Source organism: Chelonia mydas, chromosome 8 (genome assembly GCF_015237465.2).
Source record: "Chelonia mydas isolate rCheMyd1 chromosome 8, rCheMyd1.pri.v2, whole genome shotgun sequence".
Classification (NCBI taxonomy): Eukaryota; Metazoa; Chordata; order Testudines; family Cheloniidae; genus Chelonia; species Chelonia mydas.
The window spans coordinates 69,919,590-69,939,891 of record NC_057854.1 but is presented as its reverse complement, the minus strand read 5'-3'; the positions used below and the strand labels follow the sequence as shown (position 1 = coordinate 69,939,891).

Genomic DNA, 20,302 nt, shown 5'->3' with positions numbered 1-20,302 from the left:
CTTGGATAAATATGGCCATTTTATAGGTAATATATTCCAATAAGCATTGGCTTTGGGAAGGCATGCACCTATCACAGAACCAATGGTGATGAATAATTCAACTATCTGCCATCTCAAATTTTAATGACACTTTCTGGGCCTACAAGAGGTAACATGGAATTGCTGTTCTGCTCTAGAAAGGAAGCCCTAAAGAGGTAGCCTAAGAAATAGACAAGAAAGCTAACAGGCATGCAAATTACTAGGGCTGTCAATTAATTGCATTTAACTTACATGATTAACTCAAAAAAATTAATCCCAATTAAAAAAATTAATCCCAATTAATCGCAGTTTTAATCACACTGTTAAACTATAGAATACCAATTGAAATGTATTAAATATTTTTGGATGTTTTTCTACATTTTCAAATATATTGATTTCAATTACAACACAGATTACAAAGTGTACACTGCTCACTTTATATTATTATTTTTGATTACAAATATTTGCACTGTAAAAATGATAAACCAAAGAAATAGTATTTTTCAGTTCACCTCAGACAAGTACTGTAGTGCAATCTATCATGAAAATGCAACTTAGAAATGTAGATTTTTCTATTACTGCACTCAAAAACAAAACAATGTAAAACTTTAGAGTCTACAAGTCCTACTTCTTGTTCAGCCAATTGCTAAGACAAACAAGTTTGTTTACATTTATGGGAGATAATGCTGCCCACTTCTTATTTACAATGTCACCAGAAAGTGAGAACAGGCATTCACATGGCACTTTTGTAGCCAGCATTGCAAGGTGTTTACGTGCCAGATATGCTAAACATTCATATGTCCCTTCATGCTTCAGCCATCATTCCAGAGGACATGCTTCCATGCTGATGACTCTCGTTAAAAAAATAATGTGTCAATTAAATTTGGGACTGAACTCCTTTGGAGAGAATAGTATGTCTCCTGTTCTGTTTTACCCACATTCTGCCATATATTTCATGTTATAGTAATCTCGGATGATGACTTAGCACATCTTGTTCATTTAAGAACACTTTCGCTGCAGATTTGACAAAACACAAAGAAGCTACCAATGTGAGATTTCTAAAGATAGGTACAGCACTTGACCCAAGGTTTAAGAATCTGAAGTGCCTTCCCAAATCTGAGAGGGACGAGATGTGGAGCATGTTTTCAGAAATTTTAAAAGAGCAACACTCCGATGCAGAAACTACAGAACCCAAACCACCAAAAAAGAAAATCAACCTTCTTTTGATGGCATCTGACTCAGATTATGAAAACGAACATGTGTCAGTCCACATTGCTTTGGATTGTTATCAAAAGAACCTATCATCAGTCTGGACGCATGTCCTCTGGAATGGTGGTTGAAGCATGAAGGGACATATGCATCTTTAGCGCATCTGGCATGTAAATATCTTGTGACGCTGGCTACAACAGTGCCATGTGAATGCCGGTTCTTACTTTCAGGTGACATTATGAACAAGAAGTAAGTAGCATTATTTCCTTCAAATGTAAACAAACTTGTTTGTCTGAGCAATTGGTTGAACAAGAAATAGGACTCACTTGACTTGTAGGCTCTAAAGTTTGATATTGTTTTATTTTTGAATGCAGTTATTTTTTATACATAATTCTACATTTGTAAGTTCAACTTTCATGATAAAGAGATTGCACTACAGTACTTGTATTAGGTGAATTGAAAAATACTCTTTCTGGTGTTTTTTATAGTGCAAATATTTGTAATAAAAATAACTATAAAGTGAGCACTGTACATTTTGCATTCCATGTTGTAATTGCAATCAATGTATTTGAAAATGTAGAAAAATCCGAAAAATATTTAAATAAATGGTATTCTATTATTGTTTAACAGTGCGATTAATCACTCAATTAATCATGATTAATTTTTTTAATTGTGCAATTAATTGTGATTAATTTGTTAGTCGTTTGACAGCCCTTTACATTACCCACTCACTGAACTAGGGACAAGGTCATCTTCAATCCTTAAATAAAGATTTATTGGAAAGCAAGTCTGGTGCCAGCAGCCACAATGATTCACATGTTCCAACAGTACATATTAAAGCTGCTGCAGTTGAAAAACTCTTTAAAAGGAGTTTTAAAAACTGAGATTTGGTGATTGAATTGGCAAACTACTGCAAACCATCACACTGGTACCATGAAACCATCAAACTGGTACGAGGCCCTGCCTTTCAGAACTCCCTTGATGACTTTAATCAGTGGTCCTTGTGGCTTTTACTTTGAAATATTCTATTTCTGATTCTTCTCCCTCTTACTGAAGTAAATCAGGAGTAACTCCAATGAGGTCAATGGCCCCAATTTCCTTGTGTATGGAGTCTGCTTTGTGCTGATATAGCTGGCACGAAGTGAACTTAGAACCATAGAACCATAGGGTTAGAATGGACCACAAATGGCTCGCAGGCCGTATCCGGCCTGTGGGCCGTAGTTTGCCCACCCCTGGCTTAGGCACAACAAATCCTGCATCTTGGCAGGGGTTAGGTCAAGGTTAGACCAGATGACCCGGTCATCCACATGGTTCGGCTCCGCTCCGGTGCTCTGGCTGGGGCGGTGGGTCAGGGGCCACACCAGTGATTCAGCCCCGCTCCAGCGCTCTGGCCAGGGCACTGGGTCGGGGGCTGCATCAGCGGATGGACCCACTCTGGCCGGGGCACTGGGTCGGGGCCACACCTCGCAGCTAGGCCCTGCTCCGGCGCTCCAGCCAGGACGCTGGGTCGGGGGCTGCACCAGCGGCTCGGACCCCTCCAGCCAGGGTGCAGGGTTGGGGCCTCACCACGCGGCTCCCAGAAGCCATGGCATGGCCCCGTTCCAGCTCCTACGTGCTCCAGTGGGAGCTGCAGGGGCAGTGCCTGCTGATGGGGCAGCGCACAGAGCCGCCTGGCCTGGCCTTCCCATAGGAGCTGGAGAAGGGACATGCCACTGCCTTCGGGAGCTGCTTGAGGTAAGCGCCCCCTGAGCCACTCCTCATGCCCCAACCCCCAGCCCCTGTTGTACCATGGGTACTGTGCTATATAATTAGTTATGTTTTGGCTATATACAGTGTATGTTTTATAGGAAGAATTAAGGTACTAGAATAAACGAATAGGATAGTGGATACTAGTATTAGCCATTTTCTTTTTATTCATGCCTTGCAAGTAACAGGCAGGATTTTGTCTGTGTCTATGTTAATTAGATTAGAGGACTTTCGAAGGCCTAGGCCCCAACGTAAGAAAAGATAGTTGCAAGTTTAGGCTATGGCGACACTGGCACTTTACAGTGCTGCAACTTTCTCGCTCAAGGGATTGAAAAAACACCCCCCTGAGTGCTGCAAGTTACAGTGCTGTAAAGCATCAGTGTAAACAGTGACCCAGCGCTGGGAGCTGTGCTCCCAGCACTCTACGATAATCCCCTCGTGGAGGTGGAGTACCAGGAGCGCTGGAAGACCTCTCTCCCAGCGCTGGTGCACGACCACACTCACACTTCAAAGCGCTGCCGCAGGAAGTTTCGAGTGTAGCCATGCCCTTAGGAAGGCCTAATTTATGATGCCTTTCTTGTTCAATATAAAACACTGCTATTTCTTACCTTTTGGAGGTCTCTGTAAAGAACTGTTTGTATAAATGAGGAATGCATGCATCAGGAAAAGATAAGGTGTGAAGGCCATTGTTAAAGCCAGATGACCAAGGGAGGAGGAGTGAAGAGACTTAAAGACGCCAGACAACCATCAAGGTGCATCTATGGTTGAGGAGGTGCAGACTGACGACCTGAGGTGAAGGCTGGCACCCTTAAAACACAAGATAATTGATTAAATCGAAACCAGACAGGATGATGCTCCCGGAGGTGTTTTGGGCCATCAAAAGATAACACCCACTGAGGAGTAACCAGTCATAAACTGACACAGCAAAATCCATAGACTTCAACGGAGAAAAAGGACTATAAGAACAGGGTGCTTTGCCATGGGGCTTTGGGTTCATCTTGCCAGCAACTCCAGGAGCATCGGATCGCAACCGACAGAGCCCGGCTCCCCTCTGCAACCAATCTGGCTGGCCACTAGATTGATCCAGACTCTGGACTGGTAACGATAAACATTGACTGGCAGGACTGTGTGCATGGTGTGTGTGTGTGACTGAAAAGCATATGCTAATTGCTGTATTCTCAATAAATGCGACGTGTTGCCTTTTCCCCTACAAAAAGATCTCGTGTGCTTTGTTTAAGCATAACACCCCAGCCCTGATCCCACTCCCGCTCTCCAAACCCCTCGATCCTAGCCCGGAGCACCCTCCTGCACCCCAAAGCTCTCATTCCCAGCCCCACCCCAGAGCCCGCACCCCCTTCTGCCCCCCAACCCCAATTTTGTGAGTATTCATGGCCCGCCATACACTTTCTATTCCCCGATGTGGCCCTTGGGCCAAAAAGTTTGCCCACCCCTGGTCGAAGCCATCCAAGACAGATGGCCATCCAGCCTCTTTTTGAAAACCTCCTGTGAAAGAGATTCCACAACCTCCCGAGGCAGTTTGTTCCATTGTCCTACTGTTCTTACACTTAGGAAGTTTTTCCTGAGATTTAATCTAAGGCTGCTATGCTGTAGTTTGAACCCATTGCCTCTTGGCCTGCCCTCTGTGGCAAGAGAGAACAATTTTTCTCCACCTTTTTTTTGGCAGGCTTTCAAGTATTTGAAGACTGCTATCATGTCCCGCCCTTAACCTCATCTTTTCCAAACTAAACATACCCAGTTCCTTCAGTCTTTGCCCATATGGCTTGTATCCCATCCCTTTGATCATCTTCATCGCCCACCTCTAGATCCTTTCCAGGTTCTATACATCCTTTTTATACATTGGTGACCAAAATTGGACACCGAACTACAGCTGATGCCTAATCAGTGCCGAGTAGAGCGGTACTATCACCTCCCGTGACTTGCATTCTATGCTTCTGTTACTGCAACCTTAAATTGCATTTGCTTTTTTTGTAACAGCATCACACTGTTGACTCATGTTGAGGTTGTGATCCACCACAACTCCCAGATCCTTCTCAGCAGTGCTGCTGCCAAGCCAGTTTCCCCCGTTCTGTATTTGTGTATTTGGTTTTTCTTTCCTAAGTGTAGCACCTTATATTTGTCTTTGTTTAATTTCATTTTGTTGTCTATCGCCCAGTTCTCCAATTTATCAAGATCCATTTGAATTTTAGTTCTATCCTCCAAAGTGTTTGCAACCCCCCCGCCCCCGCTTTGTGTCATCTGCAAATTTGATCAGTATGCCCTCTATTCCTACATCCAGGTAATTAATAAAGATATTAACTGCAAACAAAGAGTAACTATTAATGAATGAAGTCAGACTGGAAGAAGGTCTCGAGTGGAGTTCCACAGGGGTTCTGGGTCCAGTGTTATTTAATCAAGTATACATCCATTTAATGGTACTCTACTGAGCCTGCATTTCTTCAGTTTAGTTACAGAATGTGCGACTGTGTCAAAAGCATTGCTAAAGTCCAGGTATATTATGTCCATCGCATTCCTCCTATCCACCAAACTAGTTACCTTGTCAAAGTGGCCCCAGCCACTTGAAAATTCCCCCATTGTAATGCTTCTGGAGCGCTGCAACTTTGGATCTTACTCTTGAAAAGCCAACTAGCTCTGCAGGTCCTTCTGAGCTCTCTCCTTCACCCCTGGGCAGATCCCGCCTGCCCAACCAGCACACAGACCCCCCAGCCAATGATGTACATATCTGCCACCTGCTGGTTACCCACCACTGCAGCCTCCTGTTTCCCCTATGCTGAGAGGGCAGGGGGAGGAAGAACCACTGGACTCACCTTCACATCACTCCTGCCTTCCCCACCAGGCCACCACACCCTGCATGTGAGGAGGGGCCTGCTGCAGCTACTTTTGTCCCTGCAATGGAGGAGGTGGGGAATCATTGCTACCCCTGATGTCCCACTTGTGGGACGGTGGAGCCAAGGTCACCTACTGCACTTGGCCATTCCCTTTTCAGAGCTTCCTCCATAGCTTCCCCTTGTGCTCCGCAGGAATCTCAGGGCCTACTTGCCCCTCAACTGCTGCAACTAACTCCTACCACTTTACAGCCTTCCTGCCCATCTTCCCCATGATCCCGTCTCCAAGCTCTGCTGCTCACCGGATTTCCCCGCCCTTCCTGAATACTCAAAACCAACACATCCAGGAGGGAAAGGGTTAAGGTGGCTGGAGCACGCTCCCCTCCTCCTGTAGGCTAATGGGGCCCCTTCGTTTTCCCTGGGGTAGGTTTCTTGACGTCAAGCCCATGAATATTATACGAAGCTTCAGGATTGTAAGTGCAGCGAATCCTCCTCGGGCAGAGAAAGCCTGGGCTCTGTGCTGGGGGTGGAAGCCATTGCGGCGGCTTTGGGGAGGGAAGGAGATCTCTCGCAGAGAAGAGGCTTTGGGCTGCCTGCGTGTGGCACAAGGGATTGCTGCGAAGGGGGAAGCTTCACGCTGAGCTCTCCAGAGGGGCCTCTGGGGCATGTGACATCCACACAAGGCACCGGAGCGGGAGGAGAGGAAGCCTGCTTCGAAGCACTCATCCCCATCCCTAAAAGAGGAGCCCAGCTCAGCCCCTTAGCCAGCATGTCTGCGAAGGAGAGGCAAAAAGGCAAAGTGACCAAGGACAGCGTCACTCTATTGCCCTGCTTTTATTTTGTGGAGGTGAGTGGAGCACCTGAGCGCGTGTCCCTTCAGCTTTAGCATAATGCAGCTCGTTAGAGGCATTTTAGGAACAACTTTGGTCCCTGACAGCATGCGTCTTTCACTGGGGTCTGCTCTGGTTAGTGCCTTCCTCACTGCCTAGGTGAAGATGTAGAGAATAGCACTACGGAGAGCTGTGCATGCTGAGCGAGAGAATGTTCTATCGGCGTATTATGCATGTGTGAGAGTATGGCAGTGTGTCTCATTCCTCTGTCAGTGTTTGTTATGTCAGCATGTGTCTGGGTTCGGGGTCTGATTCGTACCTGGCTGTGGATTTCAGTTAGGGTAACATTAAGCTTTGCTTGTAATATATTTGCATGGAGTTCACGTCTGGTTCTGAAACTGGGTCTACATCATCTGAGCTGTAATCCACGGTGGGGTGGGGGGAGGGATGTTCTTTACATCTCGAAAAAGAGAGAGTTCATGTTGATAATGTTTCAGAACCATTTCATGTAAAATATGTAGGTGATGCTTTGCATAATAAAATCAGTACCAGACAGCCATCAGTATTCTGAAGAGCTGGTTTGAGATTAAAATCTTCCTTGCAGGATACAGGCTGCTTTTATGGGAATTATTTCCGAGAGAATCATTTTGCAAATGGACTGGCAGCGAAATGAAACCATGTCACAGACATAGGATCATCTCAACAGGAAGACATGTTTCAGAGAGGGGTTTATATGCAAACAGATATTGCATGTATTATCTCCATGAAAGGAAAGTCATGTTGTAGAAGGAATGTTAAAAAAATGAATATGGTTTAAAGTTGTTAGATAATCAGCATTGTGTTTTTGATCAGTCCCCAGTAACCTGCCTGGATTGTCAGAGATAGCTAGGTAACGATGCACGTTTTGTATCTTGAAAAAGTGAAAGAGTTTCTCAGTAGATTTTGTATTGAAAGATTGAAACATGTCATGGCTGCTCTGTTGGTGCCAGGTGAAGTTACACTTCCACAGGTTTCAGAGTAGAAGCCGTGTTTGTCTGTATTCGCAAAAAGAAAAGGAGTATTTGTGGCACCTTAGAGACTCAAATAAATTTGTTAGTCTCTAAGGTGCCACAAGTACTCCTTTTCTTTTTACACTTCCACAGGCTCTCACTGCTTCAGAACTGGTGTATTGCTTAGAGGATTTTAGCCTCTTTTGACAGTAAGTAAAAGAGCAAACATGGTTTCAGCTTCAGGAAATGAGTATGTGATTTCTGTGTTTGTTAACCAAGCAGTAAGTGAACACAGCTTGCTTCTGATGACTCCACTTACAGTAGGGCAGTTACTTAGTCACTCGGCCTCTGTGCCTTAGTTTCCCCATCTGTAACACAAGGATGGTAGTAATTGCTTCACAGAGGTGTGCTGAAGATAATGCACAAAAAGAACTTTGAAGGTTAAAAACAGGAGGGCTATGTAAGAACTAAGTATAATTTTTAGCCAGAATGGCAATATTAAAAATCTTGCTTAAATATACTGGGAGATAGGGGGCCACAGTATGAGAGTGGCTTGTAAGTGGTGGCAGGCTGTCTCTCTTCCCCCTAAATTCCCTACTAGTTGCCTGGGACAAGGGAGATGAATCATATTAAAAATAATATTGGATGGGATACTTTTCAGAGAATGTTAGATTTTAAAGTAACAGACGTGTCTTATTATTGTGGATTAGGCCCACTTGGTGAAATGTACCCACTGATGGAAGGCTCCTTCTGGGCCACATAATTCCTGTAGTATTCTTGTCAGAGGAAGGAGGTCATGTGTAGAGAAGCCAGCTAGGTGGGGGCCTCTCTATCCTCCTCATACTGGAGCAGAGGGTTCTATACTATCGGAGGCCATCCCATCACTGAGAAGGGCTTAGGGGGCAGACAAGGGAAGGGACCACTTCTATACTGATGCAGATCTAGTAACCAAGGGCCCCCTCACACACACACACAAGGGGAGTAGCAGCCACTTGGGGATTTGAGGGGTTGCACTGCAACTCTATGGTCTGATCCCACACTGTGGTGGGATGATTTTTTCGAACAGTAGCGCATAGCCCAAGAACAGTGGTCACACTTAAAATCAGTTTTGCCTCGGATAACATTACCTCAGAATTTAGTATAGACTCAAGGAGCTCAGTCAATTCAGCTTAACAAAGAGAAGGCTAAAGAGGTGACTTGATCACAGTCTATAAATACCAACATGGGGAATACACATTTGACAACGGGCTCTTCAAACTAGCAGATGAAGGTATAACACAATCCAATGGCTGGAAGTTGAAGCTAGACACAAATTCATAGTGGAAATAAGGTGTACATTTTTAATGGTGAGAGTAATTAACCATTAGAACAATTAACCAATTATTCATCACTGGCAATTTTTAAATCAGGATTGGATGTTTTTCTAAAAGATCTGCTCTAGGAATTATTTTGTGGAAGTTCCTTGGCCTGTGTTATTATAGAAGAGGTCAGAGTAGATATTCACAGTGGTCTCTTCTGGCCTTGGAATCTATTTGCAGTATTCCTTAGGAACTCCCTGTACTTTGTATAGTGAGTACTGCAAACCACACTAAAGCGACTGCAGCTCTTATGACTAAGTCACTGGACTGCAACTCAGGAGATAAGGGGCCAGTTCTCAGCCCTACTGCACACTCTTTGTAAGACCTTGGGTAAGTCACTTAATCTCCTTGAATCTCAGCTCCTCAGCTGTGAAGAGGAGCCTTTGTCTGTCTTTTCTATTTAGGCTGCAATTCTCTGGGGCAAGGCGTGTTTTTCATTTTGTGTATGTACAGCACCTAGCACAATGGGGCTCTGATCTCAGTTGGAGCCTCTAGTATAGGCACTACTATAATACAAAGAATAGTCTGTCCACTGACCTAGAGAAAACTGCTACTGCTGATGGTTATTTAAGACAACAGACAAGTTTTTAAGTATGACTATTGTGCTTGGGCTTTATGTAGGATTAGAAAATTTCACCCACTGTGCACAGACACTTTGGGAAATGCTGTCAGGTGACAAACTGCATTACTGCAAAATGTCACATGTCCTTAATAGTTAGGATTTCTTTGTTGTAGTTGTTTTTAAACTCTTCATTATTAAATTCCATTTTCTATTGATTCACCTCCATAGGGCCAAAGCAGGACTCCGCCCCCTTCTTATGCACATTCCATTAGTGTCAGTGGGAGTTACATATGCTTATAGAGAAGAGAGGAGACCTCACACTGCTTGTTTGTAGCAAAGGATAAAGCATATAGATTTTGTATGTATTTCTGTGCACCAGCCTCATCAGTGGTGGGCTGCAGGAATATGCCCAGCTTGGGGAATGAGTTTAACAGAAACTAGAAAAGCAAGGGAATCTCCCATGCTATATTATTGCTGTTGCAGAGGCAGAGTGGAGAGGTTGTTATGCAGAAACTGGCTTTCTGTATACCAGATGAAGTGGGCTTCAGACCTCATCTGTTGTAAGGAAAGTTGTGAGGATACAGACCCTTACAAGTAGAGAGGGGAACTAAAACTGAAAACCTTGGGATTCCAGGACAAGCTGTGAGGACCCTTCCACCTTGCCCATGTCTAGCACCTGGGAGCTCTGAGGATGTTCACTTCTAGATTTGAATTTTATGGTTGGCCCCAATCTGTGTATTGTTCAAAACCAAAGCGTCAGATCTGAACAGATACAACATTTAGGGAAATTTGGATCCAAATCCAGAGATTCAAACTTTGCAACTGGGGCCCAACTCCAGTTCCCCTAAAGGTTTAGGGGTGAGGCTACTGTCCTCCTCTTCTATTTCTCTCCTTTTCACCTGCAAGTATATTTGATGAGACAGAAGGCCAAATTCTGCTTTCAGTTACACTTGTGTAAATCAAGAGCAAATTCAGTAGACTTAATTGATAACTGCGAAAAAGTGGACTGAGTCCAGGGTATCCAGTATTCAAATTAGAAAATTGTTATGGTTGCCTCCCCCACCCCCCAACTCTTCTTCTGTTCAGTTTCTAGTGGTAAGACATATATTTATGATTTACCCACATATATCCAACTCTAATCTGATCCCTGAGAATGTGCTCCTGGAACTTTATAGGTTTCAGAGTAGCAGCTGTGTTAGTCTGTATTCGCAAAAAGAAAAGGAGTACTTGTGGCACCTTAGAGAGTAACAAATCTATTCGAACATAAGCTTTCGTGAGCTACAGCATCAGATGAAGTGAGCTGTAGCTCACGAAAGCTTATGCTCAAATAAATTTGTTAGTCTCTAAGGTGCCACAAGTACTCCTTTTCTTTTTGGAACTTTATAGTACACGATAATACTGAGATTAATGAAACAACCACCTGATAGCCCCTGCGGTGGCTTTAGCAGAAGGAGGAAAATGGCTTAAACATTTTTGAATTGTGATTGGTTAAAGAAGAACGTGAAACTGGCTCACCTCTCATATATATGTGTTTAAATCAGGAATAGCTCTATTGAAGTCAATAGAGCTACCAATGTACGGGACAAGACAGGCAGGCCCTGTGAGGTTAACTGGCATTAGTACACAATGTGGATGCTTTTTGCATACCATAGGCAACATCATCATCCAAATAAGTGTAAACATGAATATAGGAGACAAGATTTAAGTAAACCAGCCACCTCTTAAATGTACACAATTTGGGATTTTCAAAATTTATTTAATAAAAAAATGTTTTAAAGGGTTTAATTCAGTAGGTGAATAATGAAAAATGATGAAAAATGCAGTTTCTCCCCTCTGTACCTCTCGCCTTTCTGTATATTTCCTTCCCATTCCATTCTGCCCTACTCTCAGGTCAGGCTTGCCCTCCCCTGGCCCGTTCTTAGTTGCAAGTCCCAATCCACTGCTCCTTGTGGCTAAGCAACAATTAGTTTCATTTTGTATTTTGAGAAAGACATGAGGAGCTTCTTTCTCACCTGTGCAATTAAATAATGAAATGCTAATCAGAAAATGCTGGAGGATCAGGGCCACAGGAAGAAGGCAGATCTATCACTAATAATGTCAGCAAAATAATGGGAAACTGTAGACAGGCATTATTTCCCCGAAAACTAGAGGAAAGGGAGGGGCCGAGAAAATTATCCAGGGAAAAGGAGAAAATGGAAAACCAAAAATCACACGATATAGAAGGGTGGGTTAATACATAAGCATAATGTCATACATAATACATAAACAGGGAAGGAAAAGATGCCTTATAGTAACTGATGTAACCTAAACATGCATGGAACTTTATAGAGCAAAATTAAAACAAACAGATTTTCTGCCTTCAAAGGGCTTGAGCCTGCAAACTCGCACTATGGGGAGCAGTACTTACTATCCTGAAGTCAAGTACTACTCAGAGGAATAAGCACAATTATGTCCAGTAATATCTGTTTGCAGAATTGAGCCCTAAAATGAGACAAAAAACAGTCAGAGACTACAATTAAGGGAGGGGATGAGGAAATGGTAGAGAGAAGAGGAGGACAATGATTCCAATCCTGCAGATGCTTACTACTAGGCACAGTGTTTATTACCATGATGCCAACAAGACTACTCATGTTAGTAACCAATACTTACGATTATAAGGATTTATAACACTGGACCAAATATGATTATATAGTAACTTAGCAAGCGAGGCTGCATTTCTATTGATAGTTTCAATCTAAAAAAAAAATTGTGGGCCTGATTCTGATCTCATATACAGCAGTGTCAATCAATAGTAACTCAACAAAACTCAACCAAGTTACATTCAACATAAAAACGATGTAAGATCAGATCAGGCCCTATCTAACTTAATTTATTTGAGCTACAGGGCCACATTCGCCTCTTACTTACACCAATTTTACATTAGAGGCTTCAGTGGAGTTATTCCTGATGTACAGAGATTAGATAAACGGAGAAGCAGGCCCATGGGTTAGAAGCTGTAGAAGTGAGAAGGAAATCAACAGACATACAGAAAAGAATTAGAGCAGCAGATATGGTGGATGTGGCCTAGGCTGAAAAAATAGGGAAGCAGAAAACCTACAAAAAAGTTAATGAAACTTTATTAAACACAGCATAAAACATTTCATGACTTTTTGCAGTTTTCACTATTCGTGGATTAGTATGTATCTCATAAAAATTTTAAAGTGTATTTAAACATTATTTTTAAATGACCCTATTATAATGACAGTAAGAGTCTTACACTTTGCAGAAGCACATATCACGTGATCTGGCTGGGTTTAGTTTTATCTGTGCATCGCTACCTACCTGAAGTGTATATTAATCAGCACTTCCACACAAACTGAACTGTGTTATTTTTTAATTATGTTTGTACGTTTCACAGTTGTATAGAATATGTGGATAATCTGAGCCTCTTCTTTAAAAACTAAGGGAGAGGACTACTCATGGAAGCTCAGTTTGCATCTGTTTAAACAGAAGGATATTTTCATAATGAAAGATCTATAAGCATCAGGAAAATATTAGGAATTGAAACATTGGGCTAGTCTACACTGGCAACACTAAGCGCTGCCACAGCAGTGCTTTAATGTGGCTTGTGTAGTCGTGGCAGAGGGCTGGGAGAAACCTCTCCCAGCGCCCTGAAAAAAACACCTCCACGAGGGGCACTGGTACACGGTCTACACTGGCGCTTTACAGCACTGAAACTTGATGCACTCAGGAGGGTGTTTTTTCCTCACACGAGCGAGAAAGTTTCAGCGCTGTAAAGTGCCAGTGTAGACAAGCCCATTGTCTGTGACCATTCCTGGAAAGAGATCTGCCCTTTGCTTTGTTGATCTTCCCTCGTTAGCATATTCAGAGTACATCCTCAGTACATTCAAGGACAATAGCCAGAAGGTTAGTGCCTCACATTTTAAGTATGAATCTGGAAAACTTCCAGGGATATATACCTCCTGTTCCCCAGAGGATGAAGATGTCTGCAGATGTAGCATGGACAAATACATTTATTCATAGTGACAGGAATATGCTCTGTTTCAAGGAAAAATCTGTGTGTGATTTTTCTTCACTCATTAACCAGACATCAAAAAATATCTGGAAATCCTGGAGCCTGGGAGTTTTACCACAGACTTATATGAAGACAGGATTTTACACCTTACCTTTTGTCTTCAGGGTTAGCATGTACAAACACAGAAGGCCTAATTTTCTCTCACTTACACATGTATAAATATAGAGTAACCCCACTGAAGTCAATGAAGTTACACCAATGTATAATAGGTATAAGGAATCGGAGAATCAGGCTCAGTAGATGAAATCCTGGCCCCGCTGAATTCAATGGGGTCAAGATTTCACCCATTTTCAGTACGCTGAAATACAGAATGCCAGATCCTGAACTCCTGTAAGTCAGCAAAGCTCTGTAGATTTAAATGCTAGCTGAATAATTGGCCTATAAACTTTGTGTTACTGTGGATTTATTGGCAGAATATCCCTACCCCAGTTACTTGTCTCTGGGTTTGCTGAGACGTGAATGCAGCTCAGAGAGACTATCCACAGAGTTAAGTTTTGTTCCTTACCTTTTCATGTGATATGTAAGGTGGTAATGGGGTTTCTTTTGGCAGTATTTCCTCAAGCAGACAGTATGTAACCCAACCAATCACTGTTATAATGTGGATCCCTTCTCTGAGAATTGATAATCCATCCACTTTTGTTGGCTACCAGACAGGCTAGAAAGCCAGTGGTAGGCAGTGCCTTAGAAAACACAAAAGAGATCTATTATTGTAGCAGTCAGTTCTGTAAACTGGTGGGTTTCCTCGGCTCCAGTTGAAATAAATGGGTGTTGAGGATGTTCAGTGTATCTCAGGACCAGATACTTAGTTCCCATTCATTTTTAACTTATACTGACAAAGTGAGATTCAAAATGTCAGATGTGGATGCACATCACTAAGTATCTCAAAAATTCCACTTCTCAGTCATTTCTGGATTTTTTAGGTGTGTAGATATGCATGACACACATCCGCATTAAAATTATTTGCTTAGGACTCTGCAAGGTTTTTGTAGGCTTGACTTCCAGGATATGCATTGCCTATGGGAATTAAGTGATTAGAATGGGAGCTTTACCTCTATAAGGAATTATAGGATCAGCTCCTCAATTTCGGGGAAAGGGCAATTGCTGTATGCTAATTAAAGGGTTCAGAAAGAGTCAGGAACTACACCAATGTCTCTTGGAGGCACAATGGAGGACTTTCCTCCCTAAATTTAAATCCAATGAAAAAGCATGTTTAATCTTAAAAAATAAAATACAAATAAAAAAGCAACCTGTAACACTGATGAGCTGCACACAATCATTTTGATGATTTGGTCCCATGAAGGGGAGTTTCCACTTTCATCACAATAAAGATCATATGTCTAGCCCTTTACCTTGTGAAGATAGCAGCATCAGTTTACTATTCCTAAGCTAATCATGTGAGCAACTATGAGGGGTGAAATGGACAAGCACCTGGGTCATGCAGTAGCAGGAGGCTGGGGAGGGGCATCCTAATGACCCACTCTCCTCACATACATACCTTTTTATGTGAAAGGTGTCAGTTCAATCTGGTATGTACCTGAAAGAAGCCCTAAGCCCCACTGAAGTCTTTTGGCTGGCCCTGAAGTGTGGTCAAGGTGCACAGGAGTCAGTTTTGTTTGGGGGAATTATGTTCAAGACCTGGCCAAAGCATGCTAAGGAGAGCTCTGCTTGTTCTTCCTTCTAACACATTCTGAGGCCAGGACAGAGGTGTCTGCTGCTCAGTCCGGCAGCTGCCACCAAAGGTTGAGCCTGCTCTGGCAACTGCTACCCATTTATCACTCCTTATGCATTGCCCCCTGCACCACTAGAAGTGCATGGTGGATGCACTTGTAGACCTGCATTCCACACCACCATCCTGCCAGCCTCTCCAGCAGCTCATGAAAAGGAGAGGAGGTGGGAATATTGTGCCCTGAGCACATTTGGCAGTATTGCTCTTGGGGCTGACCCCGGTGACGCTCCTAAGCTGTGGAGCAGACAACAAAAAATATATAATTGTGTGCAAGTCTCTTTAAAGAGAGTTCCCCCTCAGAAACTCATGCTTTAAAGTATTACTCACTTCCAAAAAAGGGGACCAGGGTCTTTTAACTCTAGCCCAGATTTCCACATTGAAACCCCGAGGCTAAGCAGCAGTGTGGTAGATCCCATGACCTACTAGCCCATTGTTGTGGCCTCTCGGTGATACTGCAATATATGGTATTAAATAAATTTATCAACAACATTGTCCTTTGGCCTAACCAGTAAGTCAGTATTCAGGGCCTTGCTGGACTGTTTCTGTTAGAACAAGAAATTGATTTTACTAGTCAGATATTTCTTTGGTGCAATCTTGTTTCTTTATGTAGAATGTACCCACAGTCCTGTTTCCCTGATCACAGTAGGAAAGAAAAGCAGAAGGCAGAGGAGGCAGTTTCTCTGCTCACAGTTTCAAAGCCTGTCTTTCCAGCCTGTACTCTGCACAAAAGAAAGCTCTCTGTTGGCTTCCTCCTAGGGCAATGCTCACACGGTTTCTCTGGTTTTCTGCTCACTTTCCCATTCTTTTCACACACTCAGGGCAGGTTTACACTTAAAACTCTGCAGCTGTAGCACTTCAGTGGAGCTGTTACTATGCTAAAGCAGAGCTTCTCCCGTCAGCGTAGTTAATCCACTTCCATGATAGGTGGTAGCCATGTCAATGGGCAAAGCCCTCCTAGCAACATAGCGCTATCTGCACTGGGGGTTAGGTCAGTAGAACTGCGTCGCTCAGGGGTGTGGATTTTTCACACCCCTGAGCAATTTATTTATACCAGTGTAAGTTTATAGTGTAGACCTGGCCTCAGACAGCTGCAATCAAATCAATGCCCCAGCCCCTGCGTTGCAGTCAGTCTCCAGGCAAACCCCTCTGGCCACATGGCTCAGCTTTTACTCAGGCATTGCCTTTGATGGTTTCTTCTGTTTCAGTTATCATGAAATGAAGAGGCTAACTGCTCCCTCATTTACCCTTGATAGAAGTCAGCTAACACATCCATCAGCTTCATAGCCTATAGATCTAAGACACGCCTGCTGGCAGCCACATACACGCTCCGGCACAACAACAATAATATAAATAAGATAATACATATACTTTACAATCATGAAGAGAGTCATAGGTAACAAATAACAGGTGTAGAGTACAGCATGTTATGAAGAAGCACAAAGATTGCATAGATGTGTCATACAATGTATTATTGATACATAGAGGATCTATGAGGACAATTTCATGCAGGTGAAGATCGTGTGAAGTCTTCACTAGGTGAGTTGTTGTAAAGACGCTAACCAGAGATGACCATCAAGGTGTTTAGTTTTTTAGTCAGGGAATTTATTATTTTTGTGTTCCCTGAGCATCAGCAAAATACTGTCATACTGGGGGGACCAGATTGCATTTTCTTCGGCAGAATAATAGGCTTTTCCAACTGGGAATGTGTTTTTTATTTGTCTCTTTCCTTTTGTTTAAGAAAACATATATTTTGGACCTAAAGTTCTTGACAATGTCATTTCATGATATGGTCAATATTTGCTTGCTAGTGACTCAGAGCAAACATCACTTGCAGAGAAAATGAAGCTTTGGTTTGGAAAATTCTCCAAGGGGGAGGAAAACCTTGTTTTTTTTTCTGATGGCTGGACAGCATGGTTATGAATGCAAATGTAGGGATTCTGAAAAGAACCTGTGAAAGGGTAAAGCCCTCGGCCCAAGATTTTAACTGTGTTCAGTGCTCCAAGCTAGCAGGAGGGGTTTGTGGCTAGAAGCATCAAGTCATAGATTCTGTGCTAACCCAGCATTGATCTTACCCTTCTGCAGGCTTCTGCTCTTTAGTAAAGGCTTCTGCTCTTTAGTAACGGGGGTTTGTCACCATCACTCAGCACCAGTCACACTACAACAATACGAATGGTAGTGGTAATGATAACATCTGAGGTGGCAGAATGTAACTGATTATTGCTTCTGGGAGCATTCAGTCCTGTGTGCCTTTTCACTTGGAAATATTTTGGTTTAAGAATCATAGAAATGTAGGGCTGGAAGGGACCTCAAAATCCAGCCCCCTGCACTGAGGAAGGACCGAGTAAACCTAGACCATCCCTAACAGGTGTTTATCCACCTTGTTCTTAAAGGCCTCCAGTAATGGGGATTCCACAACGTCCCTTGGAAGCCTATTCCAGAATTTAGCCATACTTCATAGTTAGAAAGTTTTTTCTTAATATCTAATCTAAATCTCCCTCACTGCAGATTAAGTCTCTTACTATTTTTCCTACCTTCAGTGAACATAGAGAACAATTGACTAAACATAACCAATTTTTTTAACCTGTTTCATAGATCAGGTTTTCTAAACCTTTTATCATTTTTGTTGTTCTCCTCTGGAATATTTACAATTTGTCCATCTCTCTCCTAAAATGTGGCACCCAGAAATGGACAGATTATTCCAATTGAAGCATTACTGGGGCCAAGTAGAGCAGGACAATTAACTTCCATGTCTTACATATAACACTGCTGTTAATATACCCCAGAATGATATTAGACTTTTTGGCAACTGCATCACAGTGTTAACTCATATTCAGTTTGTGATCCACTATAACCCCCAAGATGCTTTTCAGCAATATTACAAACTAGCCAGTTATTCCCCATTTTGTAGTTTTGCGTCTGATTTTTCCTTCCTAAGTGAAGTACTTTGCATGTCTTTATTTAATTTCATTTTATTGATTTCAGACCAATTCTCCAATTTGTCAAAGTCATTTTGAATTCTAATCCTGTCCTCCAGTGTTTGCAACCCCTCCCCTCCAAATGTTAGAAGTATACTCTCTAAGTAATTAATGAAAATATTGATTAGTACCAGACCCAGGACTGATCCCTGTGGAACTCCCACTTGACTAGACATCCCCCGCTCCCTCAGTTTCACAGCAAACCATTGATAACTATTCTTTGAGTATGGCCACAAAGACATACGCAGTGCAAAGTGACTGGTGCCTGGCTTTTTCCCCCTCCCATGCACTAGAAACTATGAATGTATGAGTTTACAAAAATCTCTTGGAGGGGCTTCCACCAGATCTGGGACCCCCTCTATAAGGTTTGGGTCTTGCTGACTAATTAGAGCTCCTTTGCTTTGCACTACATCATGAAACACAAAGGAGCATTTGGCCTTTATTCTTCTCCTGAAAGTATTTGTGAATATGTTTATCTCTTGTTAAGTTTTTTGGGGAATGGCATGATAGGGCTAGGTCCCCTGCAATATAAATAATAATCATCATAGTAATGAATAATACAACTCTATGGCTTAAGAAAGCCTCTTAACTAGAATGGGGGTGGGGGCGGTGTCATGAAAATTTGACCAAAAATGGGCAACATTTGAAGTTTTGTAACCAGCTCTTCTCCTAACTGTGCTGATTATGATCCTAATACAAAGTCCTTTGAAACCAATGGGAATCTTTCCATTGATTTCACTGGGCTTGTATCAGATCTTCTATTTCCAGGGATAAATTATAATCCAGAGCAGAGATTAAAAGTCAGAAATTTCTCAATCGACTGATCATGTCAGAACACGAAGACTCATTAGCCCAGGTCATTGGGTTTACTTTTTGTATTCCAATTAGAAATAAGAAAAAGATTTTCTATTTTGTAATTAAAACAATGCATATTATTACCTTCTAATTATGTCTCACTTGTTCAGGGTGTCAGAAGCTAATGCTTGTAATTACAATGCTTATGCTGCCCTAAGCAGAATACTCAATCAGTATTCGTATTTTTAAACAGCCACTTAGAATTATTTAGGATATTGAACAAACACTTCTATTTTCTTTGCCTTTTTGAAGATGCATTTTATATTTAGGTTGATAAAAAAGATACGAGAACAAGACGTCTTATGGGACCTGACATACAATATATTGCAAATTGTCTATAAAAGTATTTGTTCTTATTGCTGAGGAATTATTGTAGGGGTTATTAGGCCTTTAGAGTTATTCTTTTCTTTTGGGGAGAGGGTGGTTATGTTCCAAAAGAATATGGTAAACCTAGAAGTGAAAAGCACAATGGAGTCCTGTCCTTTGTGGGGGTTTCTAAGCAAATGTGGATGTTTCCTGGATTTTGTAATTAGCAATAATAAAACTGCAGTTAGCATATGCAGAATGCAGATCCCTTCGAAAATGATCTGTAGGCACATTAACTCATTATACTACATCACTATATAAAATATTACATATTTAATAATAGCTGAATCTCACTAGATAAATGCAATTATATAGCTGGGAAACAATCAGATTGGAAATATGGACTTGTTGGTAACATACTGTCCTAAAACTCAAGAAATCTGGGTCCACACCAGTGTGACCTGGAGCAAATCACATAATCTCTTTGTGCCTCAGCTCCCCCTCTGTAAGAAGTAGGATAATTATTCCTTTGCCTGTTTTGTCGATTTAGCTCTTGGAGGCCAGGACTGTCTCTAATTATGTGATTTGTACAGCACCTAGCACAATGCTGCCCTGATCTCGGTTGACGCCCTTAGGTACTACTGTATTGCAAATAATAATAATAATAATAATGATTTTGATGTCAGATTTTACAATTGCCTAAACCATGATGTGTGGTGTCAGTGAAATCACACTGTGTGTGGGCCTATGTGTTGCCTAGCCACGATAGAATGGTGCAGAGCTGCACTGGCCCAGGTGGAGCTAAGGTAG

The 20,302-nt window shown here is 42.3% G+C and overlaps 1 protein-coding gene across 2 annotated transcripts in view; it reads left to right on the top strand.

Annotated features, from left to right (window-relative positions):
- Positions 1 to 6,168: 6,168 nt before the first annotated feature.
- Positions 6,169 to 20,302, top strand: part of PLPPR4 (phospholipid phosphatase related 4) — a 47,663-nt gene continuing 33,529 nt past the window's right edge. The window contains exon 1 of one of the 2 annotated variants that reach the window (XM_007062601.4): positions 6,169 to 6,663. In XM_007062601.4, the coding sequence (XP_007062663.1) occupies positions 6,586 to 6,663 (78 nt within the window). In that variant the 5' untranslated portion in view covers positions 6,169 to 6,585. Of the gene's footprint in view, positions 6,664 to 6,935; positions 7,077 to 20,302 lie in introns of those variants that run through there. The other variant, XM_043521127.1, reaches the window with a different exon arrangement.